The following is a 27,880-nucleotide window of genomic DNA, read 5'->3' as shown; positions in this document are numbered from 1 at the left end:
CACAGGGGCCACAGACTGCAGAGGAGCCGACCGATCGGGGGAGGTTGGAGCGCAACGCGACAAAAGGGATTTGCGCAGGAACCGAATTCTCTCCGTCACTAGTTTGAGTCACGGAGTTCCTACAAGTGCTTTCTGCTTTAACAGATCGTTTTTAACAGAATGTCCGGCAGCCACATAGTCAGGGTGCTGGTTGCCCTCTGCGTCGGGAGCGCAGTGAACTGCATGCCCCAAGGGACGCACAGGAGCCGGAGACAAGGACAGCAGCATCACGTTTCCTCCGTCTCTCAGGGTAAGACTTTCCTTTTCAGCAATTAATTGTCATTTATTTTAATTTGTCGTTGTGGTAAAACCGAACCCTATCAGAGGCCACCAGAGGTCAGTGGGGGGGGGGGGGACCAGGAGTTTGAGAGATTAAATTACAGTCATTCTCACTCGTTTAACATTTTTCTTTCTTGAAATAGAAATCAGTATGTCACACCCAACAAGAGTGTGTTCCTGCAGATTCACCATTTGGTTTTTCAAGTAGTCTGGGTTATGTGTTTATGGGCTTTAAAAAAGACACAAAAATCAGAATATCTACTGAAACTCTGGATTAAATCACAGAGTAACTGGATTAACCAAAACTCTGGTTTTATAAATGGGGGGTAGGGGTGGGGGGTGGTTGAAGTAGTTAGATGTGAACAAAGAAGTTTCCTGGTGGATGGAGCAAAGCTGGACATTACTCTCCTCTCAGTGCTGCTGATTTATTAGCAGCGACTTGGCTCTTTGAAGTGGAGTTAACACATCCAGGCTCAGTTTCACAAATAAGGGTGAAGCTTCGACTTTCAGTAGAGATGATTACCATTTTAGGGTTTACTTATTTTGCTGTAAAAAAAATGTATTTTTATTTCACTGCATGTGACGGTAGTTTCTGTCACGGTTAGACCATTTTCCAGTGGCTGCATTTGTCTTTCCACCCTCAAAAGAACATAAGCAGGTACAGAGTTGGCTGTATGCGGATGGAGTGTGTTTTTCGCTCACATTTTCCCTAGTGTATGTGTTTGGGTGTTGGTCCAAAGGGGTGTGAGTTTTATTCAACCTCCTGCTGGCCGATTCTCATTTGTCCCGTCAACTTTTTTCCCCTCCATCCTGTCAGATGGTTGTTTAGAGAATGGCCACTTCTATGGCATTAATGACCAATGGGAACGGACGTACCTGGGCAGCATCCTGGTCTGTACCTGTCATGGGGTTGCTGGAATCAAGTGCAAAAGCAAACCTGAAGGTTAATTTGAATGTATTTATCCAATAAATACGCATTTGTCCATCTCCTGTTCCCTCCTTACACCATTTTTCTTTCTGTTTTCCGCTGCAGCTGAGGAAAGGTGTTACGATAAAATCAACCAGCTGTTCTACCTTGTGGGAGAAACCTATGAGAGACCCAAGGATGGAATGATCTGGGACTGTACCTGTATTGGATCTGGGAGGGGAAAGATTAGCTGCACCATTGCCAGTAAGTTTGTGTGTTTTTGTGTTGAAGCTGTCCTGCTGTTGTTACCTATTCTAACCTCAGACCACACATCCCAGCAACTACATTTTCCCAGTTTTTCCAGACAGATCCCTGTAAACTGGTTAATCTCCATACACCCAACATCTTGTAAGCAACTGGTGTTGTGCATCTGTTTGCTGTTAGCTGGATAGTTACAAAACAGAAGACTGTTTGTTTTTATTCATTTATTTTCTTTGCCTTTCTTTCTGTCAAGAGATTCATATGCATCTCTAAAATCACCTTTTTCTCAACTGTCTAGACCGCTGTCATGAGGGCGGGGCTTCATATAAGATAGGTGACACCTGGAGGAGACCCCATGAAACAGGTGGTTACATGCTGGAATGTGTCTGTCTGGGTAACGGAAAAGGGGAGTGGACCTGCAAACCCGTCGGTGAGTCGTCACAGACCACAAGGTTTTGGATGAATTGCTTCTTAACTGGCCTGAAAAAAAAAATTCAGGAATTGACTTCCATTATGCTGTGGTTTAGAGACAGTTGATGAATAAATATTACTATTTGAGTTTGTTGGTATTTTAAAAAAAAGGTGTCTTTCCTGCAGCGGAGCGTTGTTACGACAACTCAGCGGGAACGTCTTACGTTGTTGGGGAGACATGGGAGAAGCCATACCAGGGATGGATGGTGGTGGATTGCACCTGTCTGGGGGAGGGGAGTGGACGCATCACATGCACCTCCAGAAGTAAGACACCGTTTATGTCTGTCTCGGTATAATCTATGCATTTTTTTCATCTTTTTCACACAGAACAGCTTCACTTCAATATAACTTTCTTTTTTAAAAAAAAAAAAAGTTATAACTAAATATACGAATTGTATGTATTTTGAAATCATGAAACTAGTTCATTAAGAACCACACAATCAGAAAATGAAATTAATTGATTTTTTTTTCTTCATCACATGCCACTGATTTTCTCTCTAGCTTTAATGGTGTTAGTTGGAAGATTTTTAATTGGCCTCTGACTGTAACCCTTATGTTGACTGACGCAGCAGATCAAACTGTTAGTTACATTTGTTGTTGAATTGGAGACTTCAGGGTGGCCTTGGCCAATTTTGTATTGGAGGTCCTCAATGAATGATTATCTTGTGTCAACAGCGTACAAACACAGAAACAGCTGGTGGCCAGGAGGAGTCAGTACCGACGCAATCTGTATAGTCTTAAGAAAATGTATTCTGCATGTAAGCTTGATGTTTTCTCTCGGAAAGCTTGTACCAAAAGCACTGCACTCATTTCTCATGACTTTCTCTCATTTATTTCTCTCCCAGATCGTTGTAATGACCAGGATATATTGTCCTCCTACCGTATTGGAGATACCTGGACCAAATCAGACAGCCAAGGCCACCTCCTGCAGTGTCTCTGCACAGGGAATGGTCGAGGGGAATGGAAGTGCGAGCGACACGCCTCACTTCACACCACTGGCCTAGGTGAGAAATGATAATATCCCTTCTGTGTTGAGAGAAAAATGAATACCAGAGACAGATGCTGCGATGAGAGATAAGGAGCGCTAAGTGTCCTATGTGTTGAAGTGAGAAAGACGTGTCTCAAAACTTGTGATTGTGACCTCTGGGGAATGGGGAACAAGAGAGGGAGAACTGAATCATGGGAAAGTTGGTGGAAGGAATTTGTTTGAAGTAGTTCACAGAGACGGGGTGAGACAGAAACATTTTCGTGGGAATACAGTGCTGATGTTTCAGTTTACATGTTTGGATTTCAGTCATTTTACATCCCATGTAACCTTTCAGGCACTGGCTCACGTGTTGTCACCAACATCCAGCCAGCGGTCTACCAGCCTGCCGTCGTCCCTGAGCTTCTCCAGGATGGACCATGTCGGTCAGATACAGGACTGTCGTATTTCATCGGCCAGCGCTGGATTAAGAACCAGGGAACTAAGCAGATGGTCTGTACCTGTCTGGGCAGTGGAGTCAGCTGTGAACAGTGGGGTAAGAGATGCTTCTATAACTGTTTTTTTCTATCGTCATGCAAAACAGTCACATGGTTAGTCATCCTCAACATCTATGGGTTGCCATGTTTGGTCATATTCTCTACATCTGTATGTGTTTTTGTCTTTGTACAGATGGACCGGCTCCTGTCTACGGTGGTAATTCTGGGGGTCAGCCCTGTGTGTTTCCCTTCGTCTACAAGGGGAAGACTTACCACTCGTGTACCTCTGACGGACGCAGTGATGGACAGTTATGGTGTTCCACCTCCTCTGACTTTGAGACAGACCAGAAATATTCATTCTGCACAGAAAAGAATGGTGAGTGTTTCAGATTCATGAGGGTATGAGCAGTTTTTCTTGTGTTTGTCTTGGTGTAGGCATGACATTCGGCTCTGGGGGTAAGCAACCACAACAGATTGTGAACAGCAGACAACCTGTTGTTGTTGTTGTTGTTGTTGTTGTCTTCTCTCATCTTTGGCAGTTTAATTTTGCCACTCTTCTGCCGCTGGTTGATTATCACAATGCTCTAAAAAGTGCCACTCGTCTTAAGTCATGTGTTGAGTCATGGGCAAATGTGGAATGTCCCCTTTAAGCTTTTAAAAGTGTAACATTACTGTCTTAAAAGAAACACATTTAGTGTGTGCGTGTGTGTGTGTGTGCGTGCATGAGTGTTAACTATTTAACTGTAATTAACCATTAATTGAGTGTTTGCTGTGTTTTTCTCTTCACAGCATTCGTGGTGACACGAGGTGGTAATTCTAACGGTGCCATGTGTCAGTTCCCCTTCCTCTATAACGGCCGAAACTACACCGATTGCACCGCAGAAGGACGAAGAGATGGCATGAAGTGGTGCGGAACTACAACAGACTATGATGCAGAACAACGTTTTGGGTTCTGTCCCATGGCTGGTATGTGTGTGTGTGTGTGTGTGTGTGTGTGTGTGAATGTGACAGAGAGAGAGGAAAGGATGGAGGCAGTGAGACAACAAATGTTTGCTACGATTTGTGTCATTAAAACCAGTTTTAAGTCACTCTATCCGACACTGAAATGGGTTAAATTCAAATTAAATATTCAAATGTTACAAGTTCTGATTTAATTGAGGTATTTGGTCAAAATAGATGAAAAACATGTTTATCTGCATTTCTATGGACAGCTTTGCAAATTGGCGGGTCACTCCTTGAATTGGTTATCCATGGGGACTCCTTATTCAATTAGCTACTTATTCCGCAGCATCCTGTTTGTATCTTTAGCCAGTTGGAATCAGAGAGTTAACACGGCCTTTGTATTCGGAGCATTCATTGGTTATGAAAACATTTGATTTGGAAACCTTAATTTACATAAAAGCTATTATCAGATAGATGCTAAAAGGGAGTTGGGGCTGATGACGCAGACACAATCTAATTTACAGTTCTTACGCCTTTTTATTTATAACACAGCCACACTGAAGACACATTGCCTTGTAAGCAATGTGTTGTTGTTTTGGGAAGGTGTCTCCATGGGAAACAAAGGGAGGCTGAAGCCAGTGAAACAGCAGGGGGTCATTGACGGCGGCACTAATGTGCAAAGGAGTAATGAAACGGTAATGATGATGCAAGCATTCCACTAAACAGAGAGGAGAAGCTAACGTATTTAGATGTCAGAGCTAATGTGTGTTGATGCTCATAAAAACAACATACTTACATCAGGTACGTGCAGAAAATAAATGTTTGAAGATAATGACAAAGCCTGACATCGGTACCTTTTAGTCATTTGATTACAGAGGAACACTTTATCCCAGGTGTTTCTTGAATTCAGAATACTTGATTTAAATACAAAACTCTGAAACAATGCCCCCCCAAAAGAGGGGGCAACTAATCCTGATTTTTTTAAAAATCCTTCTAAGATCTTAAAATAAAAAAAATAATTAATAATATTTTACAGTTTGATAAAATAGATGATGTTTTTAAGATCCTCAACATTTGAATTGTGTTTGACTGCCAAAGTTACGGACCAGTGCAGTGTGCAGATTTGAGAGCAGTTTGACTGTATGCTCTTGTCTACAATTAGAAAAGTAATCTTTGGTATGTAATCAAGCAGATACTGATGGGACAATGTATATTTTTTTAAAGCTATAATTTACTTCTGAATTTTTTTAATGCTTATTTTTATATTTCAGTCTACGCCCAAACTTTGGGATGACATTGAGTTAAACTCAGTCAGCAGCCATAGCAGTGGGAGGTCTTTGAGGTTGGCACTAATGACTTCACAGGGTTGTCAAAACAAACATGCTGCTTGAGATGTTAATGGTGAAGTTGAAAGAACAGTGATAGTCTGGAATCCCTTCTCCTCCACCTGTGCTATCCCCTGTAAAAGCTTAAGCTGCTGTCTACCATGTGTTCCTTGGGTGATGGAGCAACTTGTCCCTTCATCAGACCTTCATCATTCAAACTGCGCTTTTTACTTTTTAATGATTTTTCCCCAACAGTGCTAGGAAACATCACCATAGTTAGTTATCTATCATTTAACAAATACGCTGTTCCTCAAATTCCATTCAACATTAATTGCCTATTATACTCTGAGGTAGATATGGGTATATCTTTCTCTAGAGGAAAAAGGCTGCTAAGTGAAAAAAAACCCCAAACCCAGATCAAATTTCAAATAAAACTTTGAAACCTCTAAATGTAACACATGTAAAGAGTGACTAAAACTGAAGGGGAAGGTCATTCACCTAAGTTTGCTCTGATCATTTGGATGCTGAAATTAGCTTGGGTCGTAGGCCAAGCCAACATATCTCAAACCAACACTCTGGTACTTGACATATCAGCCAAAGTGTTTCTACCCCCTGCTGAACGAGGCCAGAATGGTGGTGTACTCTGGACCAGATCCTGCTTTTCATGGAAAAGTCCACAATGTTCTCAAAACAGCAGATCCACCCTTAAGTTCCACATCTCTTTTCCATATGAAGAGTTAAGCAGATGCATAGGCTGTCATTCACGCTGAAACACACACACACACACACACACACACACACACACACACAGGTGCATGTCTCAGCCTTTCCACCTTCTCAAACTTTCTATTCTTCCTGAAAAAAGAAAAATAATAATATTAATAAGGGGAAAACATGTGTTGAACACACACAGTCATTCATAGACAAGGACACAGGACAGCTGTTTCAGGCTTTCAATCCAGGAAAAGCTTCTTTTCTCCAGGCCAGGTGTTCTGTGGTATTTGTATCCTCTAAAGCCTAATTGCAGGTTGGAATCTGTGATCTCCAGGGGAGATCATTCATTAGAGAGCGTCTATTTTTCGCTTGATGCCATCATGAACCAGTTGAGTCACCAGTGAGTAATGTACTGGAGATGTTCCTGTGTGATGCACACTTTATTCATTTAGTTATGTTCTGTCGTTTATTTTTGATGGTTTTCAGAAGAAGTTTTGGATGAGATTTTCCATCACACATTTTCCTCCAAAGTCAAATATTTACTGAACAAAAGTATCTGACACTTCTTGAGTGTTTGGGCAATATATTTCTTCATTAACTGGCTTTGCCATGTGTGTTCTAGCCCATGAAGAAGTGTGCACAACCAGTGAAGGGGTGATGTACCGCGTTGGAGACCAGTGGGACAAACGACATGATGTTCTGGGTCACATGATGCGATGTACCTGCGTCGGCAATGGTCGTGGAGAATGGAGTTGCGTCGCTTACTCTCAGCTGAAAGGTGTGTTTGCGTAGTTACCAGATACCAAAACACACATGACGGTAGAGGTCGGTCACCTTTCCTCCCTCTGTTTGTAGTAGTAATTCCAGCGTAATAATAGAAGTCTCTGAAAGGTGAAAGGTCCTGCGTGACATTATTACTCACCTGCAGGAGGATTAAAAGTGAGCCTGCACACCTGTATGTAATGAAACTTCAAACACACCTGCATCACACACACAAACACACGAAACATTGAGGTACTTTGTTACTCTGAAAAGAACCCGTGTTTGTGCATTCGCTGCAGACCAATGCATTGTGGACAGTCTGACCTATGAGGTGAACCAGACCTTCACCAAACAACACGAGGAAGGCTACATGATGAACTGCACCTGCTTTGGACAGGGACGGGGGCGCTGGAAGTGTGACGCCATTGGTGAGTTTACCTTGTTATATATCTAACAGAGCGACCCATCTTCTCTGATAAAATGTTCAGTTTAGCAGTGAATATATCTGTGTCAGAACCAGCTGGTTGGAAGATGGATGAATGGATCGATGAATGGATGAGTGGATGTGAAAAGACAAAAGATTCTTCATGCCAGCTCTTAGCTCTTAACTTTAATTCTCTGGCGGTGTCTGTCTCTGTTCTCAGACCAGTGCCAGGAGCCTGAAACTAGAGTCTTTTATCAGATTGGAGAGTCTTGGGACAAAGTCATTCATGGAATCATGTACAAGTGCTATTGCTATGGAAACGGCATTGGCGAGCTCAGCTGTGAGCCTCAGCAGTCCTACCCCGGTAAGGTGTTCAACATATAAAGTGTATATACAGTATTTAGGATGGGGGATACTTCACATGCTAATAGACAGGTCTCACATTTCTAACATAACTTTGTGTGTATCAGCATACGGTAGGCAGTTCTGGATTTGTGCCTCGATTTGTTGAGTGAGCTTCATTTTGTAAGTTTTTAGTTTTTATTACATTTCTGGATTAGCTGGTTGTTATTTCCATAAAGGCTTCCACAGAAAATGTGCTATTTTCCAAAACAGAGGAGAATCTCACCTGTAACTTAAAATAAAAATAATTTTGTGACTTGAACTGGTGAATAAGGTAATATGAATACTGGTGTAATTCAGTGTCCTGATGGACAAAATGTTCACAGGATGTTTGTTTAACTCACCTCAGAAATGAGGCCCTTGACTCTGATGTGAACCAGACAGACATGGGTGTTAGTTCCTCTGGTTCAAACGCACCCCCAACTCGGAGCCTTTGTTCTTGGTAGCACTTGGTAGCTCCCCTGTGCTGTTGCCACAGCTGCACGACTCACTACGCTGCATGTGTGTGTGTGTGTGTGTGTGTGTGTGTGTGTGTGTGTGTGTGTGTGTGTGTGTGTGCACGTGACCCCAGTTGAACACAAACACACACTGCATGCACACCATAAAACCTTTTGATTTTGTGGATTTTAGCAATCACTAAATTTCAACTCCATGTATTTTTGTTGATGCTCTTAACCGGAGCTTCTTTGATCATAATGCTACACATTATATTTGCCTGTTGGTTAAATTTCCTTATTTCTGATGACTTGAGACTATCAGCTTGACCTCTTGCAGAGGTTGTGTCTCTTCACAGGCTGTGTTGTTAACCTTTTCTGACCGTTTTCTTACTGAAGCTGATATTTTAGTGATCGCTGTATGAAGTGCTTGGATATTCAGTCACTCTTCTTTCCGAATGTTTATGCACGTGGACAGAATGACTGACTGAATTTCATATTTTTAAGAAGAAAATATATTTGAAATCGAATATGTCATAAATATGTCAGCAGAGCTCTGAGTAATGTGTGATGTCTGGTGTGAAACAAAGAACATTTGAACAGTTGATTTTTCACTCCATGTGTGAAGCAGGTTGAAAGGAGACACAAAATGTAGGGCAATATTCCTCTGTAAGTGGATGTAATAGTAACCAGCTGTGTGTGTGTGTGTGTGTGTGTGTGTGTGTGTGTGTGTGTGTGTGTGTGTGTGTGTGTGTGTGTGTGTGTGTGTGTGTGTGTGTGTGTGTGTGTGTTTGTCTAGGCATACAAAATACAGCATATTAAGATTTAAGGGGAGAGAGAGAAAGAGAGAGAGGGAGGGAGGGAGAGAGAGAGGGGGAGAGAGAAACCCTTCCAGACTACAAGACAGTTGGCTCGCTGGTCTTGCTGGTTAAAACACCATAAAAGGGAACAATGAAAAACAGAAGCGAAGGATTTTAAAAAGTATCAGATTTAACTCCCCATTAATAAGATCTTCAAAAGACATGTTTTCGTCTGTGTTTTATCTCTCCTTTCTGCGTCGTAGTTTAATCTTTTGGGGCATTCAGGATGACTTACTTCCTCTTACTCTGGTCCTTATCACCACCGTGATTGTGCATCTGTCCATATCAAGACTAAATGTTGTGTCTATGCTTGAGAAGCAGAGAGAGATGTGGGCATGCATGTGTGGATTCAATGCTGGAAGATTCTACATGTGTGGACATGCAGTACAGCCATTGTAACTGTGCATCCATTTCCATTTGCATCCCACATCTGATTCTATGTAACCCTGACCGTCGCCCATGGCCTGTTGGTCTGTAATGGGCAGTAATTGGTCCCAGATTGCTTTTGAGGTTTGTGTATGTGCTTGAAACTTCTGGTTAACCGAGCCACTTGCTCAGAAACTTTGATTATAGGTCTGCTATTTGGAAAAGTGGTCAGAAAGCCTCAGTACTTTATTGAAGCTACCAGTTTCTATCAGCCCAGCTAATGTCAGCTGTTCACCACATGACTTCTGCTTACATTAAAAATTACTTGATACTCTTTTCTCATTTCTGAAAACAGTGAAATTACTTCAGCTTTGAGCTACTGATGATGTCATTTTTCCCCACCTTCGATGTCGACTTCGATATTAAACTCAACATAATTGCATTGTATGGTGAATGGGTAGACTTGAGTCTGGACTGCTGTAAAATGTGATAATTACACTATAAAAGATTCTGTTTTATCAAAATGATTGACTAACAGATTTGGACAGACTGGAAAGGGGTCTCATGTTGTTTGGTAGTGTGTAATAAAGCTTGAGGAGTTTAGTTGAGCTATTAGAATATTTTAAGACCGAGGTGCCTCAGGCAGTATGAGAAATTCAGCTATTTTCAGACATCATCTGTGCTGTTTCATTCTTTCTTTATTGCTGACAACATTTTTTTTATTTGTCCTTAGAATGGCAGAGGTCTTTGACTGCATATTCCTATCTCACAGAGTAATCCAGTTGCTGATGCTGAAAACCTTTCTGTACATCTTCAGGTTCATTGGTTGGTAGTTTGGCGCATTTAAACTGCTTGTGCTCATCTATACTTCATCCTCCCGGGATACGGCTGGCTCATAGATGTAAACATGATGAAAGGAGTTCAGCCACGGCACAAAGTCCTGTCAGAGATTGGTTAAAGGAGCTGTGAAGCAGAGCCCACCATACTCCAATCATGTGACCCACTGAACCACCAGGTGTTAGGTCTTGATGTGGCGAGTCTGGCTTGGTGCTTAACTTCCAGAACTAATACTGGGCTAAAAATGGATCTCTTGGCTCTGTTAACATCATCTGTAATCTTACTTTGGTTTGCTTGTTTTCCTCCAAGACACTGGAAGTGGGTAGTTCAAGGATTCATTTATTGTGCAACTAAGCCATCCCACATCTAGTTATTCCATCTTCAGTGTTGGAGTTTCATAATGAATTCAAGGACATATAAAGCAAGCATAAAGAACCATTATACAACTAATTTTTGCAGCTCAATTATTTGCGATCATTTTTATTTCCAGTAGAATAAATTTGTCCAAGAGAAGAGGAAAGATTAGAGAACCCATAATGTAGAGTAAAACTTTTCTTTCCTCCAAATGTTGACAACTGTGCTGGAATCTCACAGGGCTGTGCTACGTTCTCCCCACTCTTTTTGCGTTGTGTCCACACTGTTGCACACTCACTGATACTCACTTTTGTGTCAGATTGTGAAGACTGTTTTTGAAAAGTCTCCAGCTGTAGAGGAGCTATCATGTTGAGAAATAGATTTTATAGTAGTAGAGCAGATGTTATGATGGCATCTTTATTCCACATTAGAATGTGAACGTCGTGGTCTTTTCTCTTTTGTGTAACTCTTTACTGGCTTTCTCTCAGGTGGTCACCGGCCCGTCCAGGTGATTATAACAGAATCTGGAAACCAACCCAACTCCCACCCTATTCAATGGAATGCCCCACCGTCTGCCCACATCACCCAGTACATCCTCAAATGGAAAGTGGTGAGTTTTCTTCTTGAGTCTCTGAGTAAACAAACACCTGGTTCCTTGTTTCTCTCAACTGGGCATAATGACAGAGCAGCTTTTGCTGACCTAATCTTACTGGGTGTATTGTACACCAAGTTGACACATTTTCACTCTTCTTTCCTAATGTTATTCATCACATTTAAAGAAAAACAGCCAAAGTCCATGGAGGGAGGTGATGATCCCTGGTCATCTTAACTCCTACACCATCTCTGGTCTGAAACCCGGCATCACGTACGAAGGTCAGCTGATCAGCGTTCTGCGGTTTGGGCGTCGAGAGGTCACACGCTTCGACTTTACCACCACTTACGGCTCATGTGAGTTGTTCTTGGTAAATGTGCTGTTGGATCTCGGCAGAATTGTGACATGATGTCTGAACTGGCAATATTTGCAAATGATCAGTTTATTTTTGATTTTTTTTCTTCTTGTGAAAAACGTTCTTTTTGCTCTGAAAGTCTTGAGTCTCCGTTTCTCTCATTTTCCATCTCTGTTTCTCCTTCAGTGGCTACATCACAGGGCGAGACCACCCAGCCTCCGCCTGTGGTTGACATCTCAGAGTCGGTGACCGAAATTACCTCCAGCAGCTTTGTCATCTCCTGGGTTTCTGCCTCCGACACCGTTTCAGGTTTCAGAGTGGAGTATGAACTCAGTGAGCAGGGACAGGGCACTGGGCAGCCCATGGTGCTGGGTAAGTGCATATATACATGTAGTGAGATATAGGCTTCATATTGGAGAGGTGCATAAAATAAGACAGGCTGTCTTATTTGATTGATTCCCATCAGACCTGCCCCGTACAACTACCTCAGTGAACATTAATGAGCTTCTACCAGGGAGGAAATACACTGTGAACGTCTATGAGGTTACAGATGCTGGAGAAGACAACCTCATTCTTACTACTTCACAGACCACCGGTGAGCCAGCAAACATTTTCTCTCATATGATATTCCCTTCTGTAATCTCTCTCTTTTATAACTTCCAAGGCACAAAAAGAAAAGCTTTGAGAATGAAATTGTGTTTTACTGACCCCTATATTTTCCATAGCACCTGATGCCCCTGTTGATCATGAAGTGGAGGATGTTGAAGAAACTTCTATCATTATCAGCTGGGAAAAACCTCTGGCTCCCATCACTGGTATGCTAGGGCAATGGTTGTGGTCACATCCCAAATCTATCACCATTCCGTTAACAGGAAGCTCTATCATCTCTCCTTCTTTCCAGGCTATCGGGTTGTCTACACACCATCAGTTGAAGGTGAAAGCACTGAACTGAACCTCCCAGACACGGCAACCTCTGTGACTCTGAGTGACCTCCGACCTGGGAAAATGTACAACATCAGTATATACGCTGTAGAAGACAGTTTGGAGAGCGAACCTATCTTTCTGCAGGTTAACACCGCTGGAGATCCACTACCAGGTAAGAGCCTAAAAAGTGCAAAGCAAAAGGGAGAGAATGGGTTCTTTAGCCTTCAGCCAGAGCATTTACAGTAATCCGTGTTGATGGATTTCTGGAGAAGCAGCACATTTTGATTTGTTCTTCCTCAAAAATACTTTGCTTTGGTCTCATCAGTCTCTGCGCGCTATGCTTTTGTCCTCCCGGAGCCTCTGGAGAATCACTTTACGTCTACAGATGTGGAACTGTTATCGGAAATAAGTTAACATTTGCAAAAACCTTTGCTATAGTAATAAAGAAGGAAACTCTTCTCTGTTACTTTATGGCATCAGTGACCAAATTGGCCTCTTTGCTGATTTCAAATCTTAAATATCATAATTTGACCATTTAACAAACCCAACTTCAGCCCTTGCTCTGTTATATGTCCATATGACTTTTCTATATTACTCTCATCATGCCTGCATCCATCATAATCCCTTAAGTCACTCAATGGCTTGTTGCTTGATTTATTTAGAACTGTCATGAGCAGTGAGGAGTTCTTCAGTGGAAAGTTAAGTCACTGGGTTCACAGCTGTTGTGCTCTAATTCTACTGGATTGGAGTTGTGTAAAATGTCCAAGGTCGCCAGCTCGAAAATACCGCTGGGCCAGTCGTCCAGATGCTAGAAGTGTGTGTATGTGTGCTTGTTTGGACAGTAAAGGAATGAAGATCCATGACCTAGTTGAGCGAGTGTGCTGCCATTATTGGAAAGACAAGGCCTCCTCTACTGTGGCAGATGTACTGTTACAAATGGCCTAAGATGACACATAATAGGGGATCTGGCTTCACTCGCCACGAGCCTGGTCATAAAGGGCTTCCTCTCTACATGCAATACTTGATCATGTAATAAAAATGTTCTCTTTTCTCGCTCGCTCCTTACTTCATTGTTGTCTCATCTAATTTCTTCCCTTCATGTTCCAATTTTATACATTCTTTTCTTTTTGCTCCATCCAAAATATGAAGCAGTGTAATGACTTGGCACTTCAGTCCCAGAAAGTCTTTTTGCATGGTTGCACATTTGATTCAATTAAGATGTACAATATCATGTGGGTTTTTTAGATGTATGGTATAAAAGCAAACTATGCTGTTTGTTTCTGCAAGGGTCGTCAAAGGCTTGTTTTTTAAATCATGTTCTTCATTGGTTGCAAGATTTAAAAAAAACAAACGCTGACATGAATTAATTGGAAAACTTTTACAGAGTGCAGATCATATTTGAAATGTTATCTGATGAGTTGTACATTGTACTGCCTGTTTTTAAGGCAGAAAGGCACATTTTCTCTTGCATGGCAAAGGAAGTGACTTATATTTCTCACAGCATCTAAACAACAGGCTCTGTTAAAGTTTACAATTTATGAGACTTTCCCTCATAAATGAGCTTCGCAATGCATTAAAATGTATTTCCAGCATGAGAGCTCCAGCCACAGCTGGGATTCAGTCTAATGCAGTACTTCTATAAATCTTCAATGAGTTTTCCTTAAGCTACAAAATGAGAAAGCCATTCGTGCATTTTAGTTACCCATATTATTGCTTTGGACTCATAGCTCTTTTTTTTTTTTAGTCTCTTAAAATAAATAAATAAATGTTACTTTGCCTATGTAGTGATTAAAGGATGAAGAATGAAGAACTTGTATAATAATGACTTTTTTCCCTGCATGCAGATGAAGTGTCCTCTCCTACCGACCTGCAGTTCTTTGAGGTGTCGGACAAAAAAATTGTTCTGACCTGGACTGGACCGAGTGGCGACGTCTCGGGTTACAGAGTCACCGCTATCCCCATTGACGAGTCTACATCTCCGCAGAGGGAGATGACTCTGCCTGTTAGTCAAAACTCCTACATCGAAGTGTCACACCTGGAGCCTGGAACACAATACCGCTTCAACATCTACACGATTCATAATGGAGAGGAAAGCCTGCCGCTCATTGGGGAACAAACTACAAGTGAGTCAGACACATGGAATTAGGATCTTTGCATATTGCATAATGCGTTGGGGGAAAATTCCATATTTTAAAATATAGATGACCACGATATGAGATGAAAAATATGCTCTTCCAACCTTGCTAACTTTTGACTTATATATATATTTCTCTTTCTTAGAGCCCGATGCTCCAACAGATATCCATTTCACCAACGTGACCGAGGACAGCGCTGTGATGATGTGGTTTGCCCCCCGTGCTAAAATCACCGGCTACCGGCTCTTCCTCACCTTCGAGAACTCCACTCCCAAGCAGCTGCGCCTGCCTGCCCGTCTTTCTGAATACACCCTGCTCAACCTGAAGCCGGATACAGAGTACTCAGCTACACTTCATGCAGAGCAAGAGAATACACTAAGCGAAGGAGAGACTGCTGTGTTCACCACTAGTGAGTGTTGAGGGTCAGGCCACATAGTTGGTTGTTGTGTACTGTATATGCTCATCGTGTGTTAGTTTGGAACAAACTGACCAATCATTATGATGATTGAAGGATATTAAAGTGTCTTGTACCAAGATCAGTCACTTAAAATGAGCAGAGATTATTATTATGAGTATAGAAGGTGCAATATTTTCGAAAAAATGGCCAGCTCATAAAAAACTAATCAGGTCTTGCTCAATTTGTGTTTCTTAGACTCACCAATGGGAAACGCTCCTCCTTTCAGCACTGATGTGACAGAAACCTCCATTATAATTTCCTGGACTCCTGTTTCTCGCATCGGCTACAAGGTACACTGGCTACAAATGCACACCAAAGTTTTCTTTCATGATAAATGTGACAATGTTTCCTGGTTGTCTTTGTTTTTTAAATCGATAGATATTGTTTTTAAAAAGTGGATTGTGTGATATTTTTGTATGCGCAAATTATTTTGTTCAGTTTTCTGTGGAAAGCTGTAGTCTATTTTTGGTTTCGTGTAGGCTCCAGTTACATAACACAGCCACCATAGAACTCAGGGATACTGTCCATCTGATTGGCCGGAACATATCCCACCAGAGATCAGAATGTTCCACTGGCTGCCACGCTCTTGAGAAAACAGTCACCCCTGACCTTTACCTCCTGTACCCCAGCCCATATCTGTCTCTCTGCCATGTCTCTGACTGTGTGCATTTATCTCTCAGTTGACAGTGCATCCCAGTCAGGGTGGAGAAGCCCCCAGAGATGTGACCTCTGACTCTGGGAGTATTTTCATTTCCGGTCTGACTCCGGGAATAGAGTACACCTACAGCGTCCAGCCAGTCGTAAATGGCCATGAACAGGGAACGCCGGTCACACGTCGTGTAGTCACCCGTAAGACAACCACACTAAATACTGACTCTGAAACCTTTAGTTCTTGTATTTTTATTTCATGATCTGATGTGCTTCTATTCCTTTCCTGCTCTTCTGATTCTTCTTTTACTTTGTCATCTCCAGCTTTGCCTCCTCCCACTGATCTCAACCTGGAGTCCAACCCTGGCACTGGAGAGCTCATAGTCCAATGGAATGGGGCCAGTACACCAGGTATACACACATATAACTAAATAAGCATTTAAGTATTAAGTGGCATAAAAAATACCGAAAATATTCTATCCTGATATTGTGACTGTTATGTTTCGCTATGTGAACTCTTTTTGAGACTGATCGATTCCGTGTTTTCATCACTGTTACTGATGATCTGAATTTGTCGATTGAACTTTGCTTTCTCCAAGACATCACAGGCTACAGAGTGACATGCACCCCTACCAATGGGCAGCAAGGAAACAGTGTGGAGGAGTTTGTGGAGGCAGGGGAGACCTCCTGCACCCTGGACAACCTCAGCCCAGGAGTGGAGTACAACATCAGTGTTGTCACTGTTAAGGATGACATGGAGAGCGCTCCTGTATCGACTACTATAACTCCTGGTGAGTCAGCTAAACTAAAGGATGTTGGCACTAAACATTCTGGGAGCCATGTTGTTTAGATTTTTTTTTTTTATCTGGACAGGTAAGAACATTTGCCTATTTTGTAAATAAGCATATGATTTTCAACACTAAGATAACACATTAACTTTTCAACGATTAATATGTGTTAGTTCTGCACTATTAGCATTTCTTCTCTAACTTTGCGTTAGTAGCTGAGAACTCATGGAAACAGTCCAAGGACTGTTTTGTAACACTGTTTCCTGAGTATATATTAAGACTTTTCAATGGAGATTCCCCATTGAACAGATAAAAACTCATTTAACAGTAATATATACTAGGAAAAGCAGCCTTGCTTGAGCTCTTCCATCAGTGTGATGTGAAGGAGACACTTTGTTGCACGCCTTAACCACTTGTTTTCTTTTTCTGTCCAACCCCGTCACTTTCCTTCTGCCTTTCGGTCTGGTTTGTTGTCTTCTCTTTGTCCTCTCCCATACACCACCTCTCTCCGACCGTCTCTCCGGCGGTACAGATATCCCACAGTTGACGGACCTCACCTTCCAGGACGTTAGCGACACCACCATCAGCCTCCGCTGGTCACCGCTCAACACCACCGCCATCACAGGTTACAGGATCACGGTTGTGGCTGCTGGAGAGAGTGTACCCATCTTTGAAGACTTTGTCATGCCATCAGCCGGTCATTACACCGTCTATGGGCTGGAACCAGGCATTGACTATGACATCAGCGTGATCACGGTGACGGAGAATGGCGAGAGTGAACCCACCAAGGTTACTCAGCAGACCTGTAAGACCCATGCTTCCACCAACATGCTTTATTCTTGATAGAATCAACAGGAATTTTGTTATTATGTCATCAGTAAAAAGCAGAATTGTCCATTCTGTAGATAAATGACGAGACTTAAGTAAAGATGTGTGATCAGAGTCATGTAACAATGTTATTATGTAACAATGTCATGTTATTAGCTCTAACGTATGGTTCTTCAAAGCCAACCTTTTAAGTTGTTGATGTTAACACGCTTCATGCTGTGTTGTCCGTGTCCGTATCTGTATGCGTGTGTGTGTGTGTGTGTGTGTGTGTGTGTGTGTGTGTGTGTGTGTGTGTGTGTGTGTGTGTGTGTGTGTGTGTGTGTTTGTGTGTGTAACATCTGGTTTCAGTTTAGGGGTTTTTACATACTGAGATCATTTTGCCCCCCAATGCAAACACAGCTCCTTCTCTCAGTTTAAAGATGTCATAAAAGTTCAGACATATTTACACTAACACACATAAAACACAGGCTCACTCCTTTAAAAGGTCGACAAAGACCTCTTCTCTCTTAGTTGCATCATTGTCTTGTTTTCTTCCTTCATGTCTATTTTCAGGCCTCATTTGTATCGTTGCTCCTTCACACGGGTCTTTCACAGTTCCTTGACCGCTGTTTTATTTGAGCAAGTAAAACAAAAAGACCTACCCTGAGTTTTCTCTCAATCGAGCTGATCTCTTGTTGCGACAGCTGTACCAGCCCCCACTGATTTGGGCTTTGGCCAGGTTGAACAAGACAGTATGGAGGTCACCTGGGCGTCTCCTCGTGTCCCCAACATTGCTGACATCGACAGCTTCCTCATCAGGTATGAGTAGAAAGAGAAAAAGTTGTTAATGCTCAGTTTTTTAAATTTTATTTGTATTGCAAATAAAGTACATTCCCTTGAATGTACTTTGACTTTAATGGACCCTCTTCTTTCAGGTATCATCCCATTGACGATGAAGATGACATCACAGAAACCAGTGTAACGGATGGGAGCAACAGAGTAGTGCTAAGGAGTGAGTCTCAGCAAAAACAAAGTAATTGTGATAAAACAGACCCATAAATGGCTAAATATGCATTTGTCTTTTGTACTGCTTGCAGACTTGCTACCATACACCGAGTACCTAGTGAGCGTGGTGTGTGTTTATGAACAGAGAGAGAGCTCACCCCTCGTCGGCACTCAGAAAACTGGTGAGTCGCACCTGATCTGATGTAAACACCAAGAACACACACGTTCCTGAAGGGAAAAAAATTATCTTAATTTGTATTATCTAAACCTTTTTTTTGGATTGTAATCATCTCCAGCTCTGGATTCACCGGTTGCCCTGCAATTCTCTGAGATCTTCACCAACTCCTTCACCATCCACTGGCTGGCTCCTCAGAGCAAAATCACCGGCTACCGCGTCCGCTATCAGATGGTCAGCGGTGGGAGGTCCAAGGACGAACGACTGCCCCCATCAAGGAACCACTTCACCCTGACCGGACTCACTCCTGATACAGACTACTTGGTCAACATCTACGCAGTGAACCGGATGGAAGAGAGTCTGCCACTTAGCGGGAAACAGAGGACGAGTATGAACTCCTGACTTGATGCTTGACTTCTTCATGTTACTAATCATTAGGTGGTTCAATTTTATCTTTGTTTTTTCTCTCTCCAGTCTCAGATGCTCCAACAGACCTGGAAGTGCTTGACTCCACCCCTACCAGCATAACCATTCACTGGGATGCTCCGCCGGTAACTGTGCGATATTACAGAATTACTCATGGAGAGACAGGTGAGCATGAAGTAATGACCTAATGAATTATTCTTCTAATTGACAAATATTCCTCTTAACTTTTGTTACATTGTAAATTTTTATCCAGGAGGTCACAGTAACCCTAAAGAGTTCACAGTACCTGGCTCTCAGTCCACTGCCACAATCAGCAGCCTAAAGCCTGGAACCGACTACGTCATCACTGTCTATGCTGTGACTGGTAGAGGAGACAGCCCTGCATCCAGCACTCCAATCTATGTCACACACAGGACAGGTACATACACAAACATACGCACACACACACACACAGACAAACTAACACACACACAGGTTTCCACAGACAACTTTCTTGTCTCCATCTGAACATTCTTTTCTCTAAGGTGTTGACTCTCCTGGTGAGATGGAGGTGATGGATGTGAAGGACAACAGTGTCACCGTGAGGTGGAGTCCTGCCCAGGGCCCAATTAAGGGATACAGGGTAACAGGGGTCCCCAGGAATGGACAGGGGCCATCTTTTACGGAGGTTGTAGCTCCAGGTATGCATTTGATTGAACTTAAGATGTGTGACTTTATCAATAGGTCAAGGCTTGGCCAGCTTTTAGTCTTTTCTCTGACTTATGAAGGTTAGATACTCTTGATCTTTGTTGTCCTCATATCCTGTGTTACTTTTTGTTCTGTTGTCCAGACCAGACAGATTTCACATTCTCGGGACTAATGCCCACAGCCGAGTATGTTTTCAGTGTGTACGCTCTTGGCCAAGATGGCGAGAGCTCTCCAGTTATAGTGAATGCTTTAACAAGTAAGAAGACTTTTATATGTTTGTCATATGTTCCCTACCAAAATTCCCCTATTCGTACCATCAGCCTCCTTTTTTTTCTTTCCATCTCTCAACTTCTAGATGTCGACCATCCCAAAGACCTTACCTTCTCTGACATTGACTCCACCTCTCTGCGAATCACCTGGGACAGTCCCGAGGGAATCGTTACATCTTACCGAGTATTGTATTCCAGTTCAGAGGAGGGTGAGAGAGAGCTGCATCCTGCTCCTCAACATGATGCGGAGTCTACCGTCATATATGGGCTGCAACCTGGCACTGAATACACTGTGAAGGTCATTGCTGTGCATGACGACACAGCCAGCACACCTCTAGTGGGGACACAAGCCACAGGTAAGAATGAAAAAAGTTATCGCTTTAATATTTGGGGGGTGAATATAAATGAATGTTTAAGTTCAGAGAACTGCACAAAGGTTTTATTTCATTTTCATCCATAAGCTTGAATGCAGGCATGTCCAAAGTCTGGTGAACTTGAACGGTTTGAATTCAAGACTAAGTATAGTAGCTCCCACTTACGTGACATTTTGCACATGTCTTTCACTGCTGTCCAACCAGACTTGCCGTCAGTACTGAGATCCAGACCTCAGTTTCACTCTTCACATCAATGTCAGTGGTTAATCTGTTGTTAAGTTATCAGAGCAACACGTCAGTTATCACACAGAGCGCCCCGATGTGTTCATCTGAATGATTACATTTGGTAACTTCATTATTTGTTGCATATAAATAAATAGATATTAAATAGCAATATATATGTGCGTCTTTGATTGTTTTATATATTGTCATCAGGGACTGTCGGCCCTCAAACACGTTCATATTTTCAAATCTGACCTTCCAAAAGTTTCCCCTGCTCTAATACTATTTTTACTTTCATCTCCTCATCCAGCCATTTCACCTCCCACCAAACTCCAATTCTCCCAAGTTGGCCCCACGTCTTTCACTATGCGCTGGGCAGTGCCGGGTCAGGAGAACCGACTGACGGGTCTCAAAGGCCTCACTGGCTACCGCGTGGTGGTTAACCCAAAGAACAAGAGTGGTCCCACCAAAGAGATGAACTTGGCTCCAGATGCCACACAAGCACACATCTCTGGACTCATGGTGAACACATGATATCATACCTATCAGGATATAAAAAATATTTTAATTGTTAACCGGTCCTAGGGAGGGATTGCAATAAAGTTAGAGACTGATGTATTTTTTTCTTTTACTCTCTTAGGTTGCAACTGCCTATGAAGTTCATGTTTACGCCTTGAAAAACTCACTGACCAGCAAACCCCTCCAAGGAGAGGTCAACACTTTGGAAAGTGAGTATCTAACTCACTAATATAAAAAGTCTGATCAATAAATCTGATAAATGAATTGGATATTCTGTTAATATTTGAGATAGAAATCAAATTTTACTGACAGTAGCTGAAAATATTGATATTTTTATCGATAAAATTATTCAGTCTGGATTTTCTATAGTATTATATTATCAATATTTTAAGTATTTTTTTTCACTGTGCATTGTATTTAATACTTTATACTTTATCTCCTCACTTCTTAATCACTTTATATATATACAGTATATATATATATATATTTATATATATATATATATACTGTATATATATATATACTGTATATAAATATACATATATATACAGTATATATATTCATATATATATAAATATATAAATACTGATAAATTCAATTCATTAAACGTGATTGATTTTATATATACCGGTATATAAAAACGTGATTGATTAATTGATAAGTTCTCTCAACCTTTGTTCTTTCTTTTCTCCTTCCCCACCCGAAGATATCAGTCCTCCTCGTCGTGTACGAATCTCTAATGCGAACGACTCCTCCATCACTCTCACCTGGCGCTCCAAGAGCGATGCCATCTCAGGCTTCCTGGTTGAGGCCACACCCACTTTCTCCTCTTCAGGATACGTGCCCATCCAAAAGACCATCCCCCCCGAGTCACGTTCACACTCCATTACAGGTACACAGATAATTGGAATGTGGTTTTTGAACACATATTTGTATATAAAAAAAGTAACATTATTACAATAGTTAACATAGCAATAAGTAATCCAAAACATCACCTTATATAATCATCACATCCATTTTTTAGTATTTCTGCTCAAAGCCACAAAAGGTCCATGACTCACCTGACTTTGTGTCTTCTTTTCAGGTCTGGAGCCTGGCACCAATTACAAGATCAACATCTACACACTGAAGGCGAATGGACGCAGCCAACCTCTCACTCTCACTGCAACCACAGGTGGCCATTAATCTCTGTCCTACATAAAATTGATAATTGGTAACAACATACTCAAGACTACAATACTAAATACTATGAACTGGCATTACTGCATACTTCCTTTCTCCTTTTAGGTAAAACATCATCTAAAGTATTTCTCAAAATGCTTCAACACATGTAGAGAATGACTTTTTGACCACTTGTTTCTATCTCTTTCAGCCAAACCAGTTGTCATTCCACCCACCAACATCCGCTTCACCTCCCTGAACCCTAAAAGCATCTCTTTTACGTGGGAGCCCTCACGCAGCCCGGGGGTGACTGGGTATTATGTCACCTATGAGGAGGCCGGAGGTTTGCCACGTGAACTTAACCCCAGGCCCCATGCAAGTCAGAGCTATGCTATTATCAACGGTAGGTGTGGAGTCTGAGTTTCACTTTGCAACGAGTGGAGCATCCATGCTAATTTTGCTAATGGTGAATGACAATTGTTCATTCCTTTTGACTGACTGTATGTGTTGTGATTTGTCACAGGCTTGAAACCAGGAACTGAGTATGTCGTTAAGATTGTCGCACTGCAGAATGCTTTGAGAAGTACGTCTCTAGTGGGCAAAGCCAGAACCCGTAAGTATAGACATTAAGCCAAGTTTGAATTTATTTTCATTAAACTAAATCACAAATTAAAATCCATAATACCACAAAGATTTTCGTCACAAGAGTGACATACTGTACTAGAAATTCTGTGCACTAGAGCTAAGCTCTGCTGCCCTCTGATGGCTTCTTATTATAACTGCAGTCAAAGTGGAATTACATCAACAAAATTAATTACCAATATTGAGTATTAATAATATACTTAGTAATAATACATATTAAGTTTTTGGAATGACTTCATGCTGAATTTATAATTCTTACTTTAATTTGCTTGACTTATTGAATATAAATTGATGAGTGCCCTTCCATAAGTGTTCTTTGTATTCCTATTGTTTTTGATCACATGGACAAATTTATGGGTTCCTGTTGTATCTCCTGTCCAATCAGAACCAGATACAGATCATCAGCTGTTGGTCCCCGAGCTTCCACAGCTTCCTGTTCCTCATAGACCCAGCACTGACATCCTAGATGTTCCAGAGTCCTTCAATGACAAGATGTAAGAACCTTCATTATCACACTGGAAAATATTGTTATGTTTTATATTTAATGTCTGTGCTTGTCCTCATAGTAAGTACGTAATTCCTCCTATTCTTTCCTCATGCTTTCCCCTTTTGTGTCCAGTTTTGACTCCAACCATGTTCACTTGGCTGGTACTAGTGGCCAAAACCGACCAGAACAGCAAGGCCAGCACATTTACACAGAGTACCAGAACCTGGGCCCCAACAATGGACTTAGTGGTCCATTTGCTGGACCAAAAGAAGGCCAGAGACCAACTCTCAGAGAGCCGTTGGTCTATATTCCTGTAGCAGGCCCTGATGGAAATAGAGTACCCTTGGTCAAGGTTTGTGAGACCTAAATTATCTGCTGTAAAACCGCTTTGTTACTACTGTAATAATATTTTTGCAACATAAGTTACATTTGCTTTAATGACCACAATTTATTTGTGCTTGATCCTGTAGGTGAGCGATGGTCCTCTTCCAGGCCTTGCTTTTGGTTTCCCTGACAATGAAACAGAGTTACCTCAAGAAGTACAGACAATCACAACCATCTCCTGGCAGCCCATTCCTCAGACCTCAGAGTATGAAGTGTCCTGTAACCCAATCACACACCTGGAGGAGAGGGGCTTCCAGGTATACACACACATTATATATTTCACAGGTCATGGATCACATCCTTCAACGGGCGCAGTTTATTGAAGTGTGGCCATTATCGATCAAAAAGGCCGCACTTAGCAATGTTGAATAATACAGTCTGGTCTACAAACAACTTCCTGTTAATTCCACCAGCACTTCCTGTCCTTAGCTTTATAAAAAGGTATTTTCAATGTCACTTCTTGTTATTTAAGGACCTCTTCCCATCTTTTCTGTCCTATAGATGCGTCTTCCCGGCACCTCCAACAGTGCCACGTTGATTGGATTGACGTCCGGAGCTTCCTATAATGTTGTGGTAGAGGCCATGAGGGGTGGGGGCAAAGAAAAGGTTTTGGAGGAAGTTGTAACTGTTGGCAACACTGGTACAGTAGTCCACATCAGCAAAACATGCTCTTACTACAATAATATTTAACACGCTTTAATATAAATAACTGGTTCTATGTAGAATATATAAGTTGCACCATGTTTGATGAATTTGACGAGCAACCTTTTAATATTCCGAATCTTATAATTTGAAGATTTAAATAGTTTTGACGTCATTATTACCGTATATTGTTTACTCTGAACATGTTTTTTCCTTCCTTTTGTCAGTTCGAAGTGACATGCCCATTGTGACCAATCAGGATGTTTGTTTTGACACATTCACACAAACGTACCATGAGGTGGGCACTGAGTGGGAGCGAATGTCAGAGACAGGCTTCAAGCTGTGGTGCCGCTGCCTGGGGCTGGGCAGCGGTCACTTTAGGTGTGATTCATCCAGTGAGTGGCTTATTAACCCCCTGCCAGCATGCTTAGCAAAGATACCATGGAATTAGAAATCAAATAATTCTATGCGATGTGAATTCTACATTTCCAAACTAAGCTAACTCAGTCTCAGTTATTTGTAATGTCCGTAGAGCTAACACTACAAATAGAGAAACTGAGATCATCGTTCCTTTACAGCTGGTTGTCTTTATGAGTGTATGAGTCTCATGGAATTCTCATCTGCGCACTCTCTTTTTTCTCTATTTATTCGCTCTTCCTCAGAATGGTGCCATGATAATGGCAATAACTACCGTATTGGCGAGAAGTGGGATCGTCGTGCCGAGAATGGTCACATGATGAGCTGCACTTGTATGGGTAATGGGAAAGGAGAATTCAAATGTGAACCCCGTAAGTATGGACATTTTATTCTTTGGTATTTATTAACCCATTTATGTCTGTTGCAAGATTCATTTAGAATGAATGGAAAAATATGTCAAATGAACAAAAGTGTTTGTCTTTCATTCTCCAGATGAGTCGACATGTTATGATGATGGGAAAATGTATCAGGTTGGAAACCAGTGGCAGAAAGAATATCTGGGAGCTATCTGCACCTGTACATGCTACGGAGGGCAACAGGTATGCCAGATTGCATGTGTTTGTGTGTCTTGAAATCTTTCACAAACATCAGCCGTGTCCTGAATATGTGTCTTTTTAAATCTTGAGAATAAAAAATGAAGGCAGGCTTTATTTTGAATCATTTATCAGAAAATGGAGGGCTGGAGGAACAATGTTTTTTTTGTATGCTGGGGACGTAACTCAGTGGTAGAGCGCATGCTTCACTTGTATACTGCTCCGGGTTCAATCCCTGGTATCTGCAGCCCTACGGGGACACGAGCCAGTGTCAACTCTAGCCCGGTCCCAAGCTCAGATAACCGCAGAGATTTGCAACAGGAAGGGCATCCGTCGTAAAAAACAAAACAAAACTTTGCCAAACATTTTTTCATGACCCAACAGTTAAGTCATGTCAATTGACATTTAGAATTTTCATAACACGGTGTTTTGGAGATGATTTTAATGCAAAAACAAGTGACCTGATTGTGAGACTGTGTTTTTTCGTTCAGTAACATTTCCCTCCTCCACCTTAGGGCTGGCGTTGTGAGAACTGCAGAAGGCCAGGAGGACAGACTGATGTAGATGCTGATCTCCTCCATCCCGTGCGATCAGATGCCTTCGACCGGTATAGAGAAAACGCCCTCCGTAAACTGGTCAGTTAGTCACTATGACTTTCTCTACTTTTAAGTTCAATGTTTAAAAAATGCTGTTTTCATTCTTTTTAACTTATTCGTTTATTTCCAAGTCTAATTTAATGAAGTCTTCTCACTTTGCTTGCTCTTTTTTCTGTGCAGAACATTCAATGTCCTATTGAATGTTTGAGGCCAGAGCTGCTTGCAGATGCCATCAGCCCTTCTGACCAGTGAAGAGGGGAGTATGTATAAATGAAGAACAGAGACCCCTTACAGCATCGCTACCACTTCAAGAAGGAAGCCTTCTGCTGCTTCCCCCAAAAGAAAACAATTCCATCAGATCTATGCCTTAAAGGTTTTCCACTCAACTAGTTTAAGTGCCTTAACAAGACTATTTGCTACACCAACCTCTGTGCCGTTTCAAAGATCCAACTTTTCCTGTCAATTGTGATCCCTTTTCTTCAGTTGAAACAAGGATTTCTATTTCCGATTCATCCTTCACATCAACCTGTCAGAGCACAAATCCTGCTGCTTCTTCACCCAAACCTACTGTGGAGACACACACACACACACACACACACACACACACACACACACACACACACACACACACACACACACACACACACACACACACACACACACACACACACACACACCAGATGCAGTACTGTTGTGTATTTTTTGCTGTAGCTTACGAATATTGTTTAAAACATTCCACCTGTCATTGACTTAAGTAAACAAACCACTCAAAATATCTCTGATTTTATAGAATTATGTTCCCTGCTAGTAACTTTAGTCATGTGTTTTATTTGTCATCATTCTGTGCCCAACTGTGACTAATATATTTAGAGAAACCTTTAGTTAATGACAGCATTTTTAGACATTTCCAAATCAAGAGAAAGTGGCTTTTTTACAAAGTCACTTGAAGGCCATACAGTATTTCTATTGTGGTTTAACACAGGAGAATGGCCCTCAGATTAGAATGGATGGGATTACAGTTGTAAAAGCCATACATGATTGTAGGAGTTCTGTTTGTCTGTCCGTGTTGTGTCCCTGTATTTTGATAAGCAACGACTCAATAAGATTTTTTTTATTAGTCACAGGCAATTCAAAACAAATCTCATTAAAAAGTTACGGAGTTTTTTTTAAAGGTTTCTGTTAAAAGAGGTTGCCTTGTTTTTATTACATAGGTCCTTCAGGTCATCATCTAGATAAGATTCTGTGATCAGTTATGTGGATAGTTTAAAAATGTCATAGGGGATAAAGCCTTTGAAAACTATTAATCAAAAGCTGACTGACCAAAAGTTAAACCGCTTCAAAAATGTATAGAAAAAAAAATCACACTTGTGTACAAGTGAAGTACATGTTAATTACAAAATGTTTGTTTTTGTTTTTTTTCCTTTTATTTATCCCTTTTCATTCAGGCATTTTGTTTAATGCTTTTTGGGGTGTACACTTTATTTTTGATTAACTTGTTTTTATATTGATGGTGTGAAAATCTGAACTACTGTGGACTGACTCTTTTTAATAAACAAAAAAAAAATGTTCCAAGCCCTATGATGCCCGTGTGGTTTTGTTTGTTTATTTGTTTGTTTTGTTTTAATTGTTTTTTTCTCAGAATCTTCAAAGATTTTGGTGAGAGAGAAAAGTGAAAGATTTGCGTTGAGTGTAAAAAGAAAAATCTTCAGTGTAGGATAAATTCAGGGATTTTATTTT

General features: G+C 41.4%; 1 protein-coding gene across 1 annotated transcript; it reads left to right on the top strand.

Annotated features, from left to right (window-relative positions):
- On the top strand, window positions 1-27,717 carry fn1a (fibronectin 1a). The gene is made up of 49 exons (XM_068328502.1): window positions 1-289; window positions 1,136-1,261; window positions 1,352-1,489; window positions 1,785-1,916; window positions 2,084-2,221; window positions 2,803-2,961; window positions 3,280-3,477; window positions 3,612-3,794; window positions 4,208-4,384; window positions 7,022-7,177; window positions 7,461-7,589; window positions 7,806-7,949; window positions 11,327-11,448; window positions 11,618-11,786; window positions 11,972-12,157; window positions 12,252-12,380; window positions 12,511-12,600; window positions 12,687-12,881; window positions 14,554-14,832; window positions 14,990-15,253; window positions 15,497-15,591; window positions 15,982-16,150; window positions 16,274-16,360; window positions 16,549-16,740; window positions 17,270-17,542; window positions 18,249-18,363; window positions 18,480-18,556; window positions 18,642-18,731; window positions 18,846-19,112; window positions 19,199-19,315; window positions 19,404-19,568; window positions 19,675-19,830; window positions 19,980-20,093; window positions 20,193-20,462; window positions 21,013-21,224; window positions 21,343-21,430; window positions 21,928-22,113; window positions 22,306-22,395; window positions 22,594-22,785; window positions 22,906-22,995; window positions 23,410-23,518; window positions 23,644-23,863; window positions 23,982-24,152; window positions 24,397-24,535; window positions 24,765-24,932; window positions 25,200-25,325; window positions 25,447-25,553; window positions 26,063-26,182; window positions 26,324-27,717. The coding sequence occupies exons 1-49, from the start codon at window positions 160-162 to the stop codon at window positions 26,393-26,395; spliced, it is 7,521 nt and encodes a 2,506-aa protein (XP_068184603.1). The 5' UTR covers window positions 1-159; the 3' UTR covers window positions 26,396-27,717.
- Window positions 27,718-27,880: the final 163 nt, after the last annotated feature.

This window comes from Antennarius striatus, chromosome 12 (genome assembly GCF_040054535.1).
Source record: "Antennarius striatus isolate MH-2024 chromosome 12, ASM4005453v1, whole genome shotgun sequence".
Lineage (NCBI taxonomy): Eukaryota > Metazoa > Chordata > Actinopteri > Lophiiformes > Antennariidae > Antennarius > Antennarius striatus.
Note: the sequence above shows the minus strand (reverse complement) of the source record. Positions and strands in the feature narration are given on the sequence as shown.